The sequence below is a fragment of the Drosophila erecta genome, unplaced genomic scaffold (genome assembly GCF_003286155.1).
Source record: "Drosophila erecta strain 14021-0224.00,06,07 unplaced genomic scaffold, DereRS2 tig00000000-arrow-pilon, whole genome shotgun sequence".
Lineage (NCBI taxonomy): Eukaryota > Metazoa > Arthropoda > Insecta > Diptera > Drosophilidae > Drosophila > Drosophila erecta.
In genome coordinates, this window is record NW_020825194.1 from 14,125,276 (window position 1) to 14,142,222 (window position 16,947).

The 16,947-nt window shown below is 45.0% G+C and overlaps 7 protein-coding genes across 8 annotated transcripts; 4 read left to right on the plus strand and 3 right to left on the minus strand.

The window, feature by feature from the left end:
• Window positions 1-862: 862 nt before the first annotated feature.
• On the plus strand, window positions 863-1,751 carry LOC6553925 (39S ribosomal protein L40, mitochondrial). Its single transcript, XM_001980536.3, has 3 exons — window positions 863-997; window positions 1,062-1,307; window positions 1,368-1,751. The coding sequence occupies exons 1-3, from the start codon at window positions 972-974 to the stop codon at window positions 1,684-1,686; spliced, it is 591 nt and encodes a 196-aa protein (XP_001980572.1). The 5' UTR covers window positions 863-971; the 3' UTR covers window positions 1,687-1,751.
• Window positions 1,752-1,763: 12 nt separating this feature from the next.
• Window positions 1,764-2,930, minus strand: LOC6553924 (prefoldin subunit 3). Its single transcript, XM_001980535.3, has 3 exons — window positions 2,722-2,930; window positions 2,259-2,653; window positions 1,764-2,192 (listed from the first exon to the last, which is right to left on the minus strand). The coding sequence occupies exons 1-3, from the start codon at window positions 2,806-2,808 to the stop codon at window positions 2,090-2,092; spliced, it is 585 nt and encodes a 194-aa protein (XP_001980571.1). The 5' UTR covers window positions 2,809-2,930; the 3' UTR covers window positions 1,764-2,089.
• Window positions 2,931-3,069: 139 nt separating this feature from the next.
• On the plus strand, window positions 3,070-7,116 carry LOC6553923 (ATP-dependent DNA helicase 2 subunit 1). Of its 2 annotated transcripts, XM_015154585.2 has the most exons (3): window positions 3,070-3,851; window positions 5,735-5,797; window positions 5,899-6,088. In XM_015154585.2, the coding sequence occupies exons 1-3, from the start codon at window positions 3,179-3,181 to the stop codon at window positions 6,027-6,029; spliced, it is 867 nt and encodes a 288-aa protein (XP_015010071.1). In that variant the 5' UTR covers window positions 3,070-3,178; the 3' UTR covers window positions 6,030-6,088. The 2 variants fall into 2 exon arrangements, with proteins under 2 accessions (XP_015010071.1, XP_001980570.1); XM_001980534.3 differs by having other exon boundaries at window positions 5,735-7,116.
• Window positions 7,117-7,198: 82 nt separating this feature from the next.
• Window positions 7,199-10,837, plus strand: LOC6553922 (importin-9). The gene is made up of 6 exons (XM_001980533.2): window positions 7,199-7,508; window positions 7,591-8,235; window positions 8,291-8,709; window positions 8,767-9,318; window positions 9,378-10,166; window positions 10,220-10,837. Exons 1-6 carry the CDS (start codon window positions 7,370-7,372, stop codon window positions 10,724-10,726), a joined length of 3,051 nt encoding a protein of 1,016 aa, XP_001980569.1. The 5' UTR covers window positions 7,199-7,369; the 3' UTR covers window positions 10,727-10,837.
• A 137-nt stretch (window positions 10,838-10,974) lies between these two features.
• On the minus strand, window positions 10,975-13,618 carry LOC6553921 (sodium-coupled monocarboxylate transporter 2). The gene is made up of 8 exons (XM_001980532.3): window positions 12,994-13,618; window positions 12,865-12,930; window positions 12,462-12,736; window positions 12,146-12,395; window positions 11,709-12,089; window positions 11,466-11,650; window positions 11,226-11,409; window positions 10,975-11,175 (listed from the first exon to the last, which is right to left on the minus strand). The coding sequence occupies exons 1-8, from the start codon at window positions 13,351-13,353 to the stop codon at window positions 11,113-11,115; spliced, it is 1,764 nt and encodes a 587-aa protein (XP_001980568.1). The 5' UTR covers window positions 13,354-13,618; the 3' UTR covers window positions 10,975-11,112.
• A 260-nt stretch (window positions 13,619-13,878) lies between these two features.
• Window positions 13,879-14,059, plus strand: LOC113563741. The gene is given in 2 exon segments (XM_026975963.1): window positions 13,879-13,965; window positions 13,967-14,059. Coding segments are annotated over 2 exon segments (180 nt in total).
• Window positions 14,060-14,120: 61 nt separating this feature from the next.
• LOC6553920 (neither inactivation nor afterpotential protein G) lies at window positions 14,121-16,720 on the minus strand. Its single transcript, XM_001980531.3, has 7 exons — window positions 16,684-16,720; window positions 16,460-16,623; window positions 16,273-16,407; window positions 14,917-16,187; window positions 14,652-14,863; window positions 14,548-14,588; window positions 14,121-14,412 (listed from the first exon to the last, which is right to left on the minus strand). Exons 2-7 carry the CDS (start codon window positions 16,476-16,478, stop codon window positions 14,303-14,305), a joined length of 1,788 nt encoding a protein of 595 aa, XP_001980567.1. The 5' UTR covers window positions 16,479-16,623; window positions 16,684-16,720; the 3' UTR covers window positions 14,121-14,302.
• Between the last annotated feature and the right edge of the window lie 227 nt (window positions 16,721-16,947).

The window sequence follows — 16,947 nt, forward strand, 5'->3', positions numbered from 1 at the left end:
TTTGGTTTCGGTTTCGATTTCGGTTCCGTTTTATACTTTGGTTTGGTGTACACTTTTGGAAACTTCGGAAACGCATTTCAGGCCAACAAATTGAAAATAAAATAACCATTTTGGACCAGTTTTGTTCCCGCTAAATCGGATAAATCGCTCAAAATTGTACATTAAGCGCAAAACAAAAATTGCAATTATATGATTAAAAGACCCGAAAAACGGAAAATCGAAATTTGGATTTACATTTAGAGAATGCATTTAGCGCAAAGCAAAAGCAAATGACACCACACCACACAACACCATCACCACACAAAATGAATGAAAATATGTATGAGATAAATTCAATATTTCGGATATAAGCGAATATAATAACATACAAATTTATATTTATGCAAGCGAAAAAATCGAAAGACATCATACTAAAAATGTGTAATGGAAAGGAAATTGTAAAACAAGAGGAAAACACTAAACTACAATATGACATTTTTAATCGAAAAAAAACAAAACTTATTTTATTGAAAAATTATGTAAAATTTACTAAGAAAAAATACAAAAAAACACACAATAAAACTATATTGTTTATTTTCATCTTTAAAAATAAAGTTTTAAAATCGTATAAAAATAGTAAATGCATTGTTTTATCTTGGCAAAGTGAATGGTAAGTATGGCAAGAATTTTGTCATTTATACGTCAAAGTACTTACTATAAAGTAAACTAAAGTAAAGGTAGAAGTTTAAGAAAGATTTCTTTGTGCAACATGTCGTATGAGTAATTTTATGGCTACTTTGAAAATAAAATACTCCGGCAATCGGTGGTATTTTTCAGTATTTTTATAGTTGCCATACCGATTTATACATTCTACATTGGACTTATCGATTTTCCAATTGATCGAGGATGGACCATCGCTAGTGTATTGAACAGCAACAGAAACAGCTGTTCGTACATTACGCAAAGGTTTTTTTCACATTTGTTTATTAAAAATGTCGCTGCTGGGCGCCTTTGCCAGGTAAGTGCATGCACCTGGTCCTTGAATACGCAATCGCTTACTCTCCGCCTGCCTTCTGTCTCAGGATGGGTCTGCAGAGCAAAGGCGGCGTCGCCGGTGTCGCTGTTGCACGCTGCCTCCACACGACTCCTGTTCTCTGCGCGGAGCCCCTGAAGAAAAAGAAGAAGTTGGATCCGCAGATTGTCAAACAGCGCGAGGATCGCAAGAAGAAGAAGATAGAAAAGCAGATTCGCCGGCTGGAGAAGAATGCCCGCCAACTGAAACCCGTGGAGGAATTAGAGGTTCCACTGGAGCTCATCGATGAAAAGAAGTAGGTTTTTATATGGGTTACCCTCTTTAGACTGAGATGTAATGCTATCCTATCCTCCAGCAAACGGCAGAGGAAGCTAGCCCCGGTCTCCAGCGCTCAGTTGGTGGAACGTGCCCTCCTCAAGAAACAGTGGGCGCACTACAAGCATGACGAGCGCGTAGCAGACTTCCAGATTATCGACCGGCTGGTTCAGGCACAAAACAGGGCACTGGCGGAACTCCGGCGAGAGTCCGAGGAGCTCTACCAGGCGGCCATCGAAATCGATCCCCAGCTGCTGCCCGTCGCTATGAAAGGACCCGTTGCCACGCCCCCCATTAAGGATTACGTTAGTCCCGATGGCGACTACCTGCACCAATCCATGAAGTGGGAGGTCAAGTGAGGTGTGCGAGAGCCGGATGTTAAAGATTTGAAATAAACTGAACTCTAAATTCAAAATTTTTTTAATACACCTTACTCTCAATGAAATGAATTCGCCGTTTATTCAGTTTAGATGCCTTTTCAGAATATCCTTAATGGTACTTTCCCCAAAAAAAGAAAAAAAGTCAACTTTTGGGGCGGCAGTAGCCAAATTAAAATATTAGATTCCTCCGGAATAGGCACCTCTTTTGTCAACTTGATGCGTTGTGTTGCGGTTTTATTGTTATCAGTGGAGAGCAAGAATAAGCCAGTTGGAATTGCCTGCCGAGCCCTTGCGGTGTACTGTCGAAATAAATAATACGCGAGAGACGCAGCAGTGTCTGCTACCAATGTTTATATTGGGATTGGGATACGGGAGTGGCTTTTTAGGATGGAGTAGGGGCGGTTGTCTTGGCAGCGGCCTGCCGCTTTTTCACGCCCCAGTTGTATACCCGCGCCATATTTACCTCCGTAGTTGTGGTTTGATCTCTGAAAGATGAACATAGACAATAAATAAAGAGAACACTTAAATAGGATAACAGTACTCGAACTAACCTCAGAAAGTCTTGATCGTGCTCCACGGACTTCAGGTTGCCCACGGCCGATGTGATGTTCTGCCGAAGCAGAGCCTCCGCCTCGTCCAGCGGATACTCAAGCATCACGCTGGCCCCCAGCCAGAGGTAGACTGTTTTTGTGGGCGGCACCAGTGTCTTGATAAACACCTGGTCGCTGAGCAGGAATTGCGTCTCGCGCTCTTCGTCCTCCTTGCGAAGCACATTGACCATTTCCAGGGAGCGCTCCAGGTCCGGAATTTGGGACTTCAGCTTACGACGCCGCGCCTCCAGGTTGTACGCCATGAATCGGTACTTGCCGTGCTGCTCGTCCAGTCGCTGGAGCACCTTCTCGCAGTTTTCGTTCTCCGGCTGCGCCATGAACGAGTCGATCTCCTCCTGCAATTGAAAAAGGAAGCCTCCAGTGTCCAGCTGCAGGTGCACGCTTGTAGGTTAGGACCACTCACCAGGAACACGGCCTCCGGGATGCCGGCGAAGGTTTTCTGGTTTTCCGGTAATTTGGGCATTTCCACCGAGTCCATTATGCCAGTCATCCTGATGCCTTTAATCGTGCCGTCTGCAATTGCAATTTAATTTCCAGGAGGTCAGCCTGCCGCTGTAAAATTCGATGAGTCAAAATTGCGATGGAACAATGGATTGAAAAGCTCTTATCGATAGGTGGACAACTTATAAAAAAACTAAATTAAGCTATATTATAAGCCGCTTATAAAAAACGGTGTTCACACTTGGACAAGGATAAACATTATATAATAGCTAAATAAGCTTAAATAATTTTAGAATCCGATCGTTAATGTCATCTCTAGCTTAATCGATAACAACAGAATAACTCGCAGCGTCGATAAACGCGCCCGCTTGTGAAATTAGCGGAAAATTAGATCTTCAGCCATCTGAAATTGCCGCAGAATGAGCACCTGGAATCCAGAGAACGATGTGGACCTTCTGTCCGGTTCGGAGGACGAAGAGGAAGTGTCCATGAAGAGAGACTACCATGGGCGCGAGGCCATTCTCTTCGTTTTGGACGCCAATCTACAGACAGCCGGAGTGGAGCGCTTGTTGGAGGCACTGAACATCATCCGAACGGCCTTTATATCCGGAATGCTTGTCAATGACAAGGACCTTATCGGACTCATCTTCGCCAACACCAAGCACAGTCCGCCGCCGTTGGAATCCAGTGCCTTGGACAACATCGTAATGCCGGATAACTGCGCGGTGTTCCTGCCCCTGCGGCAGCTCACCAAACCCATTGTAGAGCACTATCTGGAGTTCATGGGCGGAGTGGAGACACAGTTTGCCGATGTGTATGGCTTGGCGGAGCCCGATGGCTGCGGACGGTTTGACCTTATGATCCGGCTGTGCATCGAGATGCTGGAGAAGTGTGGCAAGAAGCTAAACAACGCCAAGATTGCCTACCTCACGGACGTTAGTAGTCCTCATCCATCTAGTAGCAATCACTTCCAGGCTGCCCTGCAAAAGGCCAGCGATCTGGAGGGCAAGGAGTTCGAGTTTCATGTCATTCCCATGGTCGATGACTTTGACTACGAGCCCTTTTACAAGGAGTTCATCACGCTGTCAAGAGGTAAGTCCTCGAACTACAATTTTTCAGTAATTTCTTAAGGTTTTCAATATGCGAAGTCGTTCCCCTCATTGGCGTTCAATTTTCGCCTGTAAGGTTTTAAGACTCCGCAGAACAATTATAAGCAATCATTCACCCGCGTCCAAGTGAAGCTCAATTGGTTCGTGGTTTTGGATTTGCTTACAAGATTTTTACTTTTAATAAATAACAAGATACAATCAAAGACACTAGAATAATAAGATGCGTAACGCCATACGATTTTTTTGCACACGATTTTTTCGGGCTGGCTCCAGGCTCTGTCGAATTTTTGTTCGAGATTTGTATACGAATAAACATAAAAATATATATCCCTTTCAGTGTAGGGTAATCAATTTCTTTACAATAATTTTATATTGTATTTTAAAATTTTTTAAAAATTTAAAATTTTAAAATAAATATTATAACATTTCAAACACTTGTATGAATAACATTTGCCCGGTTATTTGTTCAAGAGGGATGACAATTTGATCTTGCACATTAAGAACACATACACTACACTTACACTTACACTTACACCGGTAAGAGAGATTACTTGAACTATTTTGCGACTCTAAATTAGAAGACGTGCCTTACAGTCTTCACTAGAACTAGTTGGGAATTATAGGGCTGCAAGAAAATATGTTTCCTAAACAAATATTAAAAGCGGCAATAACTATGTGTTCCGACAGTAAGTTAAACATTCTTCAGGTTTTATTTAAGACAATTTTTACTACTTTGTGCAAGTAACACAAACATACATACACACATACATATATACAGGCATACATACATACATACATGAATGCATACATACATACATACATGAATGCATACATACATACATACATGAATGCATACATACATACATGAATGCATACATACATACATACATGAATACATACATACATACATACATACATGAATGCATACATACATACATACATGAATGCATACATACATACATACACTACACCAAATATATATTTATATGAATACCAAAAAATACATATATTACAGATAATTAATAATAAAAATCTTTATATGTAAACGGTAGCTGATTCGAGCGGCGATTTTAGCTAAAGAATATTAAAACTTCTTTAAAAAAAAATAATAGCCACCAAAAAAGTGGCTGCATAGTGCAAAACCAATGTATGGCCGTTACGCATCTTATTATTCTAGTGTCTTTGATACAATGCTATAGTCAAGTTCCCCGACTATCAGACACCCGTTACTCAGCTAGTAGAAGTGCAAACGAGAAATTTCAACATTTTCTGAAATATCAGTAAAAATTGGGGAACAAAATTTAAAAAAAAAAGATTTCTAAATTTAAATGCAGATTTTTAGAGAATCGCGCCAGAAACATTTAGAGATATATTTAGATATTTAGAGACTTATAAAAGAAATTAAAAAAAATAGATTTCTAAATTTGAATGCAGATTTTTAGAGAATTGCACCAAAAACATTAAGAAGTATATCACTTAAAAATCCGATTAAGATAACTTGAGTTATGGAGTTTAGAACTTCAACCTTGGGACATTTTTTAATTTTTTTGAATTTCTATTCTACATCATACATCAGAAAAATTACAAAAAAAATTAAAAAAATTGATTTCTAAATTTGAATGCAGATTTTTAGAGAATTTCCCCAGAAACATTTAGAGGTATGCCACTTCAAAATCAGATAAAAATAAGCTGAGGTTTGGAGCTTAGAACTTCAGCCTTGGGATACTTTATATGGTCGGAAATGCTTCCTTCTGCCTGTTACATACTTTTCAACGAATTTAGTATATACTTTTACTCTACGAGTAACGGGTATAAAAATATAGCAATCTTAACATTAGTTAACATTTAATGAGACATATTTTTCAGCCATCGAACTTGACGCCTTTCAGGTGCCAGATGCCCAGATGCTGCGAGAGATCCTGGCCGATCGCAAGCTGAAGCAGGACTTCCTTCGCCGATGCCTGGGCCACTTCAGTTTTTACTTGGGCCCCAATCTATCCATGTCCGTACAGTACTACAATTACTTTCAACGACGTGCCTATCCGCGCAAAGTGCAAATTCTGCGAAGGGACAACAGTGTGGTGCGCACCAAGCGGGTGATTACGGTGCAAAAGCAGAAGGACGATGGGTCGCAGGATATCGAGCACGAGTATCAGATTAAGGTAACGGGCGGTTGGTATAGTTGCAACGTGGGCGAGAAGAACCTGCGCATCAGCACGGATCTGTTGAACAGGGTGCGCAATCTGCACAAACCTCAAATGATGCTGCTGGGCTTCAAGCACCGATCCTCCCTTCCAGAAGTGAGCTACAGCAAGCCCTCGAACTTCATGTATCCCGACGATCAGAGCATCATCGGATCGAAGCGTTTATTCCGGGCTTTGTGGGAGCGATGCTTGGCGCGGGACAAGATTGTCATATGCCTGTTCATGTGTAAGCGCAAGTCCATACCGCGCTATGTGGCTCTTGTACCAGTAGAGGCGCCTGATAAAGAGGAGGAGAAGAGCTATCGCTCACTGCTCTGCGGTGATGGATTCAAGATTGTCTACTTGCCGGAGGCCAAGCACATCCGACACATAGATATGCAGGACTGGAACAATACGGAAAACACTGCTAACGACAAGAAAGTCGAGTTTTTCCAAAAGATCATCAAGAAGCTGCGCGTTGACTACCAGCCCAATCTCATCAACGACCCAAGTCTGGACGCCCTGCAGGCAAATCTTCTGGCCCTTTCCCTGGACTTTTCGACGGATACCAATGGCCTTGATAATCTGCTGGACACCTCACAGCAGGACAAGCGCATTGAAAAGCTTCTGCCAGATTATGAGATGTTCGCTGCGGAAGCGGAACCTCCCAAAAAGCGAGCAGCAAAGTCCACCACAACAGGAGCGAGCGCTCCTAAAATGGTCAAGATCGACGATGAGAACCTCAAGGAATACGAATTCGTAAAGGGCCTAATCAAGGAGGAAGCTCTGGCGAGTTGCACGGCCGCCCAGCTTCAGTTTATTCTGCAGCACCACTTCGATGTTACAATGCCCAAGTCGTCAACGAAGCCAAAACTGGTGGCCAAAATCGAAGAACTACAAATGTAGTTAATTGATTCCATGCTATAAAGTGATAAATCTTTACCAATCTACTTGTACATACCATTAGTAAACATAGGATTGCTATTAGTTAAGAATGTTCTGTTGAACGAATTGTTAATTAAATTAATTGTTAACCAACATAAAAATATTTATAAAATAAATAAAATGTTTATGGAAAAAGATTTGAAAGAGAAAAATTCGTAAAAATGTTTTTACTTAGCAGGCTTATCACTTTTTGAAAATAGCTAAGAATACTGTTTAAAAATCGATTACTCGCCAATCAAAACATTGTCGTCACTAGATTTGCACGAAGCAGTGTTGCGAAACGCATGTTGACGACATGTGATAGCGCCGCGCCGGCTTCTTTTGTGCGAAATTTGACATTGCGAATTAATTTATTTCGAACCACTGCTGCAGAATGTCGCTGCAATTCCAAAACGACTGCGGGGACTCCGTGAAGCAAGCTATCATCGAGGAGCTGCAGAACCTCCTCAGCTCGGACACAAGAATCCTGCAGCAGGCGGAGAAAAGGACTAAGCAGCTGGAGTACACAGAAGGTGATTTGGCGGGCAGCCAGAGTGGTGTGGCTTGGGCGCGGTTCACATGTAGCCACATTTTAACCATCTCATTAATTTGCAGGCTATGGCGTTTACCTGTCCGAGATCATTATGAACCAGGCGCACGAGCTGCCACTTCGTCAAATCGCGATCGTAATGCTCACTCGCTACGTGGAGAACCACTGGACGGACGACGAAGATGTCAAAGGAAAAGCCAACGGCTGCATGGCCAGCGAACAGGCAAAGCGAACCATACGTAACATTCTGCCCAACGGACTGTACGATCCCAACTCCAAAATACGCTCCTCGGTCGCGCATACCATCTCCACCATAGCTGCCACGGATTATCCACATGGTTGGGCGGAGCTGTTCGATATAATTGTCAAATGTCTGGGCGGCAACGAGGACTCCATACACGGTGCCATGCAGGTACTGCAGGATTTCAGCTACGACGTGGAGCAGATCAAAGAACTTGGTCCAGTAGTCATACCCGAAGTCTATCGCATCTTTGACTCGGAGCAGAACTACTCTATCAAAACAAGAGTATCGGCTATCCGCATCCTGAAGCCACTTTTCGCTTCCATTGCAACTCTGATCACCAACAAAGATGAGCAGAGCACCATGATGAGCTCCATTTTGACAAATTTCATGGACAAGCTTATGCATTACCTGAGCATGAACAGCGGTGCCGGTTCCAGTTTCCTTCTTCGCTCGGAAATCATTAAGGGTGGGCTTTATTACGTCTTTCCTGAACGTAAACTAAACTTGATTATCTTCTTTAGTGTTCACCCATTTGGTCAACGAGATGCCAAAGTACATCAACCCCTTTATGGACCGTGTTCTGCCTATAGTTTGGCAGCTACTCACCCAAATAGCCGAGACTTACGTTAAAGTGTCGGTGAACCAGACTGAGACAAATCCCCTGGCTAGCGGCGACAGTGAGGAGGATGACGAGCAGACCAATTTCCAAACGCTGATCATCCAGATCCTTGAGTTCATCAATTGCATACTGGCGTGCAACAAGCTACGCGGCAGCATCAAAAATGTGCTGGCCGACCTTATATACATAACCATTGTTTACATTCAGCTGAGCGAGGAGCAGTTGGAGGACTGGCAAGATGATCCGGAGAAGTTTGTGGATGATGAGGATGATGGAGGTGTGGAGCTCACGGTGCGCATGTGCGGCCGCGATGTCCTCCTGGTGAGTGAGAAAACACTTTCCTCCAGACGTCATCATCACATTAATATATCTTTCTAGGCTATTAACGACGAATTCGGAGCCAACGCGATTCAGCCATTGCAAGAGGCATTGGGCAGACACTTTAGTGTTGCCGAGGCAGAAAAAGCAGCCAACAATCCCAACTGGTGGAAGATACAGGAGGCCTGCATGGATGCCGTTCACGCTTTCCGCGATGTCATCCTTGGCGGCGACTCTACGTTTGACCTCCTCAACTACTTGACCATTGTTCGAAACTTGCTTGTGCACCAAGAATCTCCGCCACTTGTTGGTCGTGCCCTGTGGACTTTGAGCATCTACTCTAAGTCGGACCTATACAATCCACAAATGTTGACCGAGATCCTTGATGTTACGCTATGCAGCCTCTCTCCGGAGAAGTCACACATCCTAAGAATCAGCGCAGTGCGCACCCTGAATGGATTCCTGCAGGCGAACGAAACAATCGAAGGAGAGAAGCGAACCTTGTTGGTTTCAATACTGCCGGGTTTTCTAGAGGGAATTATGGCTTTAGTGCCGGGCTGTAGGGCAACAGTTTTAGCCCTGCTTATGGAAGCCCTGACTTTTATGGTTAAAGTAAGTGATTAAAATGCATTAATTGTCTGGATATCTAACCAAATTATCTTTAACTTCAGTTCGATGCTGAGTTTGCTTTTGCTAGCCAGGCAAAGATTACGCCCTTGGCCATTGCTGTATTCCTAAAATACACTGAAGATCCTTATGTGCTCGAAACTGTCCAGGATCTTATCAAAGCTCTTTGTCAACGCAAGGAGTGCCTAGAACCGCTACAGGAGAAGTTTATTCCAACTATCGTGAGCATCCTGGGGTTGACAGGGGCGGCTTCCACGGAAAAGCAAGATATTGCCTTAGACGTCCTCAACACAATCGTCCGCTACACGGAGCCTCCGCTGAACAGTACCCTGCTAGAGACAGCCTTTCCTGCGATAATAAACTGCGTTTTACACACGGACGACCATGCTGTCATGGTAGCCGGCGGAGAGTGCCTGCGCAGCTTTATTAATGTCTCCCCGGAGCAAATCTGCAGCTACAAGAACGGCGAGGGCATCAACTGCATCATGCAGGTTGTGGCCACTGTACTACTGAATCCGATGAACAGCGAAATGACGGCGGCTGGCCAAATTGGACGCCTCGTCATCACTATTATCACCAAGATGGGAAGCATGCTCGGACAAAATGTGGACATGCTCCTGAAGGCTGTGATAAGCAAAATGCAGAACCTCGAGTGCCTGAAAGTAATCATGAATCTTGTTTTAATCTTTGCTCATTTGTTCCTAACACAAATGGACGCCGTGCTCAACTTTCTTTCCACCGTTCCCGGACCCAACGGAGAGCCAGCAATGCAGTTTGTTCTCACCAACTGGCTCTCCCGCCAGAACTCCTTTTTTGGCAACTATGAGCGAAAGGTAAGTGAACTTGAAATTCCAAACTTTCCTTTTTTACCTTTTGATTTCTACAGGTCACCACCATGGCTCTGTGCAAGCTGTTTGAATATGGTGTGGCCACTCAGGACAACCGTTTGACCACAATAACATTCAAAGAATTGGTGGACGACCCCACCGATACGCGCAGACGTACTCGCTCCGTGGCGGCTACAACCCAGAAGTGGGTAACAATTCCGGCGCTCGTCAAGATCTTTAAGGTTTTGATCTCTGAGTACCAGCACTTTCAAGAGAGCAAGGCCGACGAACCTCTTACGGACAGCGAAGAGGACGTCGATGATGAGGATGCGAATTCGTCCAAGCCGCGTTACATCTCCGATCTGTTCGAGGCAGACGAGGATAACGCCGATGACGAACAACTGTTGCAGGAGCTGCTTAAGGAGACCAACTACCAGGGCGACATAGCCGACAACCTGCAGAAGTTCCTTACTACCTTCACGCAAAACGAACACTTTCCCACTTTTTATGAACACCTCACTGAGGGTGAACGCGTAATCCTGCTCAGCAAGGTCCAGCAGAAGTAGGATGTAGTTCGGGAACCGCTCTTTTTGTGTATTGTACGTAAAATCGTGTTATTCATATTTATGTATTGTTGCTAACTCTTGAAATGAATATACATTTATATACATATTTTATTAAGAAGCCAGTTTTGAGTGAAGAAGAAAGTTAATAACAAAAACATGAAATTATTAGTGGGTAGTTTATGAGGCCTCAAGACATTAAACCTGTTTGCCTAACTTTAAAAATATCATTAAGAAATCCAAGTGCTTGCTTATAAAAAATCAAAAAATTTAGTTATATATTTTGAACTTCTAACATAGCAATATGGATCGAAATCGGTTGGGTTAAAATGGAAACGTTTACCCAGCTTTAGATTCAGCTGTAGCCAACTATGATTCGGTTCGCTTGATCATAAGGCCACCTCGTCGTTACGGAGCTTGTGCTGCAGTGGAATGTCGGGCCTGTAGGCATCCTGTATGATATGATATGAGTGAACTATTCGGCAAGTTCCATTTCACTCACCATGTGCTTCTCTGAGCTAAAAGCAAAGAACTTTCGTATGCAGGGCGTGAGTAGCACTGGATCCACTTTGTTGGGATTGTTTTTGCCAAATACAAAGGTGCCCAGCAGTGCCACGATTATCGTAATGGAGGCACCAAAAGTGGTGTACCACATGTACGAGATGCGATAGAGCGGAAAAATGTCCCTGTAGGTTTGGAGAGTGATAGGAAGTGCTCTAGTATGTGGATATTTCGTTCTTACTCTGCAGACGCTCCCAGATGAGTTGTGTTGGCCAGACTGGTGGTCATATTAAAGCTGTAGTCGCACTGCTCCACGTTTAGCGGCTTCGTGTTGTAAGTAATGGCTCCAGAGGCGATGGCCCACTGTGCATTAAGACTCACCCAGGACATGGCTATTACTCCCATAATTCCGCCCACCAAGGCGCTCTGAAAAAGGATGAATGAGATATAGATCCGCAAAATCCATTGGGTTATATGATATCACATTTCCATTGATCCAAGGCAAGAAGAGACCGATAGTAAAGATGCCAAACAGTGGACCGTTCGTGATCGCCTCCAGACTCATGGTCAGCTGGAGGACAGTGCCCATGTGCTCCACCACGTAGACCAGGCACACGCAGAGAACCCCTACTCCGACGACCACCAGCCGCATGATCCAGTTGATTGCGGAGCTGGAGAGCGGCTTCTTCACGTACGGCTTAACGAAGTCCTCCAGCACCACTGCGGACATGGAGTTGAGGCAGGTGGAGAGGGAACTCAGAGCGGCACTGAAGACGCCGGCAATGAAGAGGCCGGTCATGCCCGGAAGCTCACCCAGAGTCTTCATCACAAAGAGAGGCAGGAGCTGATCTCGGGCCTTTGCCAGCTGGAATCGAACGGATACTCCATTGGTTAAAGCAGGGGACTGATGACTGACCTTACCTTGGTGGTCAGGGGATCACAGTTCTGGTAAGTGGCGTAGATCAGCAGACCATTGTAGCCACAGAGCGCCATTAGGATAAGCACACCGGCGCAGAAGATGCAGAGCGCCTTCCTGGCATCGCCGAGCGACGGAAGTGACAGATACCTTTGGATCATATTTTGTGATACAGCGTTGGTCTGCGTCCAGTAGACGATCCCTCCGAAAAACAGGCACCAGAACGTGTGGCGCACAGTTGGATCGATGCTGAGGCTATAGGTATGAAACAAAAGCACAAAAGGATTCCCAATTTGACAACATGAACTATTATAGACTTACTCTGGTACCTCCAGGCGATCACTGTTCCAAGCCCGCTCCAGAACCACTCCGGCTCCTCCAATGTCGCGGGTGCCCTTTATTGCCACCAGGCATAGTGCACCCAGCATGGATATGGCTTGCACCACATCCGTCCAGACCACTGCCTTCAATCCGCCCAGACTCGTGTAAAAGACGCAGATGATGCACACGATCGGCGTGATCGTGTGTACTCCAATTCCCGTCACCTGGTTGAAGGCTAACGCCGGAACATAGATTACAATGGGCAGATAGGCCACCTGTAGGATTAATGGGTCATCAATAAAGTTCAAGTGTATAGAAACTATTTAGGTAAATAATTTATCCCCGAACAAAAGCAGTAGCAGATAAGTGAATAATGGTCTCGCCATCTCTGGCATATACTCACGTTCATTATGGCAAACATCACGGATCCGTAAAGGCGTAACCTCCGATCGAAGCGAACCTCCAGATACTGACCAGATATAATACAAAAAATAACTTGGCCATTATTATAATGTCCTTAAATAAAACTCACCTCGTATGTGGAGGTGATGTTTAGATCGTGAAATACGGGGAGATAGAAGACACCCATAACCACGCCCATGCCGATGACGCCGCAGGATACGTAAAGGTACTGGATGCCATAGGAGTACACCTCCGTGGGAAGGCCAAGCAGCGTGATCCCGGACACAAAGCTGGCCACCAATGAGAAGGCGATGGGAATGACCAACATCTTTCGCCCTCCCAACATGTAATCGTCCTCGGATACGGACTTGTTCATGAACCCAAAGTATATGCCGATGCCGATGCAGAGCAGGAACATCGAAACGAAGGCCACATAGTCTGGCCAGGCGAAGCGCTGCAGCTCGCCCAGCACCTCCTCGATGTTCGACATGGTTTCCAGCTACGTTTGTGGTCTGTTCCGGCCGCTGGATGGGATGGATGGATGTCCGACTCTCAGGTCGGTCGGTGGCTCACTGAGCCCAGATTTGGGTGCCTCTGCTTAGGCGGCTGTGATTCAATTCAATTCCGCTCAATTATCAATTGTGGGGTAATTTAGTTTTGGAGGGGCACGGGGCTGCGACTATCTTTAGTTAAGTCGGCGGTCGGGAGAATTACTACACCTCCGTCTCTCAGTTCCGGGAACGTTCCATTGATCATCGCTCCACTTGGCACTGGCACAATTCCCACTGGGATCCTCACAGATCCCCTTGTAGACAATTATGTCACTGTCACCCAGTACGCAAACTGATCTTTCAAAAAATCGCCAAGAGCACTGGCGTCGCACCTCAATCTCGATCTCGGCACCAATCACAGCCAAATCCCGGAGGTTGCACCACGGATCGGCATTGCCCACCGCCGGAGCCGGAAGTGTAACGCCTAATTTATACTGATGTTGCACAAGAACTGATAGGGAGCCATGCGCCCACACGAGGCTTACCACGTATATAGTCATTCACAGAACCACCTGGCAGAGAGCCAGGAGATCGGTCGTGAGGTTCGGAGTGGGATGTGGGATCAAGTGCAAGATCACCGGCAAATCGATGGGAGCTATTATCGAAGCACTAAAAAAAAACAGAACATTCGACAAAGTATTTTAGGGCGAAGAAATGAAAGATTATATAAAAGAGCAATTTTTTAAGTTTGGTAGTACAACACACATAATATCTTAAAGTATGAAATTTATTTTAAGACATGTTAGTAAAGTATTATTGAATTCTTTAAAACATTTTTTAAAAAAGTACTTAACTACATTGATGCTGTAAATGTTAACTCCTGGTTTCGCTCAGTGCGGTTGTCCCTCAACTTGAACGCATTTGCATCAATCTCCCAGAGAATTTCATTCATTTCGAATCGCCGGCCTGCAGTTCGCTCTTCAGAATCCAAGAGGCGGCTCTCAACGCGATGGCCACCACCACTGAGTTGGGGTTTCCCGAGATCGGACGGGGCAGAACTTGTAAAAATAGTCCAAAAATGTAATTATTAATAAGTTTAGACAATTTGCATGTGAATCACTAACTTTCATTATTTGCGATTATGATGAAATTTAAATTATGAGTGGAATGAAGTGGAAATAATTAGGACCTACCGCTAGCATCCACTACCCGCACATTGGATACCCCTTGTAGCCTGCGAAGAAAATGTTTCATTTTATCAATGCTTACATTTATGTGCAAGCGGGAATACTTTTACCTTAACTGCGAGTCCACGACGGTGCCGAGGGCGCACGTTCCACCCGGATGATGGGATCCCAAGCCAACGTGCCGCATCAGACACTCCAAGTAGTTATCCGATGGACGGTTGTTGAAGAAATCCCGCTCGAAGGGACCGAAGTTGGAGCACTCCTGCACGCGCGGCCAATGGATGCGTGGATGCAGTGGAGCAAAGGCAGTCGAGTTGACCAGCTGAAATGGAACCTAACTCAACAACGGGCTTAAAGAAATATTGAACAACTTACCTCGACCGCATTTCGAATGGCGGAGATGGTGCAGGCTACATCCTCTTTGCTGCTAAGATAGTTGGGATCTATCAGGGGATTTCTCCGCATGTGTCGGTTAAGGAGTCCCACAGATCCGCGCGACTTTGGCTGCAGGCAGCTTGAAATGACCACGAATCCCTCCTGGGAGGCATTGTAATAGCGTGGAAATAGCGCCCGGAATGCTGGGCCCTTGAAATTTGATATTGACATCAGAGCAGACTCGTCGATGGCACCAGCTCCAAAGAAGGTAATGCCGTAGGGCTGTGATCCTCCATAGCTGGCCACATTTCCCAGTACTCCAAAGTTTCCCAAGGGTCCAGAGCCCGAGCTGAGATAGTTAATCAAGGTCATGGGATTCAAGAGGTTATTTTGGTTCAGTGTGGGCCCAGTGACTCCCATTGATACGAAAAGTGGTAGATTAAAGTGGTCGTGCAGGTTTTGGCCCACCAAAGGCAAACTATGCTGAACGGGAATACCCATTTTCTTCAGCGTGGATACGTCTCCGATTCCAGATGCCATCAGGAGCTGAGGAGTTTGGTACGCTCCGGCGCACAGGACTAACTCTCTTCTAATCTCAATGCTGAATTCTTTCTCCCTGTTCTCCTCGTCCTTAATCCCCACGAGAATCGAGGTGGCTTGGAGGAACGGGCTTGGGGAAAGTTGAATCCGTTTCACCAAAGCATCGGGCAGCAGGCGCAGATTGGAGTGATGGATTACCCGGTTAAGGAACTGTTGTACCACAGAATGACGCATGCCATTCCTTATATTATACAAAGAGCGTCGAAAGATCCAATCCTTGTGGGCTAACTGCGCCTGCGCTTCGTCCAATGCTTCAGTTAATTTGGAGTAGTGACGGGGAATTTCGAGCATATCTGGGTTCTTGGGCTTGGCGGCTGACATGAAGGATCTCATTTGGGCCCAGCTCCAATCGCTAAGATTGTGAAGATCCCGCCAGGATTCGAAATCCGGTCCGTGACCATCGAAGTGCAGCATGTAGTTTAGATTGGCGGATCCACCCAGTCCTTTGCCCCTCGGGAGGCACTGCCTCCGTTCGATGAGACCTTTGGAGGAGTGTTTCTGTGGCACAGAAAGGAACGACCAGTCATTGATGCCTTTCTGTTGAAAGGTGGTTAGCAAAGGAATCCGACTTAGGAGGCCGAACTGACCACCGGCCTCGATGAGCAGAACACTCCCATTGCTGTTCTTGGCCAGCAGCGAGGTGAGTGTGCTTCCTCCAGTTCCAGCACCCACTGCATGCGATGCAAATTACACAATTTATACCACATAAGTTAGATAATAATGTAACTTCTAGATATATCCACACTAACCACTCACCAATCACATAGTCAAATGCAAAGTGCCGCTCCTCTGGTGCCAAGACATTGGGTACGGAGTTCTTCAGCAGAGTGCCGGCCAGGACAACAATGATGGAGAGAAATCCTATTACAATCCCCGCCAAAACCAGGATCCCTGCAAGGACAAACCCGCCAGATGCAGTTGTTTACAATACTTGGAAGCTTACTTTGGAATTTCAGGCCCATGCTGTTCCCTGCGATGACGAAATCTAACTAGTTAGAAAGCGAGAACCGACTGCCGTGGACTTGGTCTAATCCAATTAAAGCCTTTAGGGGGTGAGATTTTGTTTGGCGCCAAATTTGAATACAGTGCACATCGGATAGAGATGAGCTGTTCGCGAAAAATGGTCGTTCAGTGATGCGTATCTTTGAATGGTTGAAAATAGATTACCGTAAAATCTAGGTAATCTTTCCACATCTATATGGATTCTAAATTATTTGTTTTTACGTTTTGCATTGCTAAAATACTTTATTTCATTGACTTAAGCTTGATTTTGTTCGGTATAATTAAAGTGTCTAACAAAATCATATTCAGCAAATTAATCCAAATCAACACCAAATTTCGGCTATTCTACGTAAACATTTTATTTACTAAAGAAAACCCTTATTTTTAATATGCTTTTCCCCACCTGCTTTTCTAGCCCGTTTTCCGCAA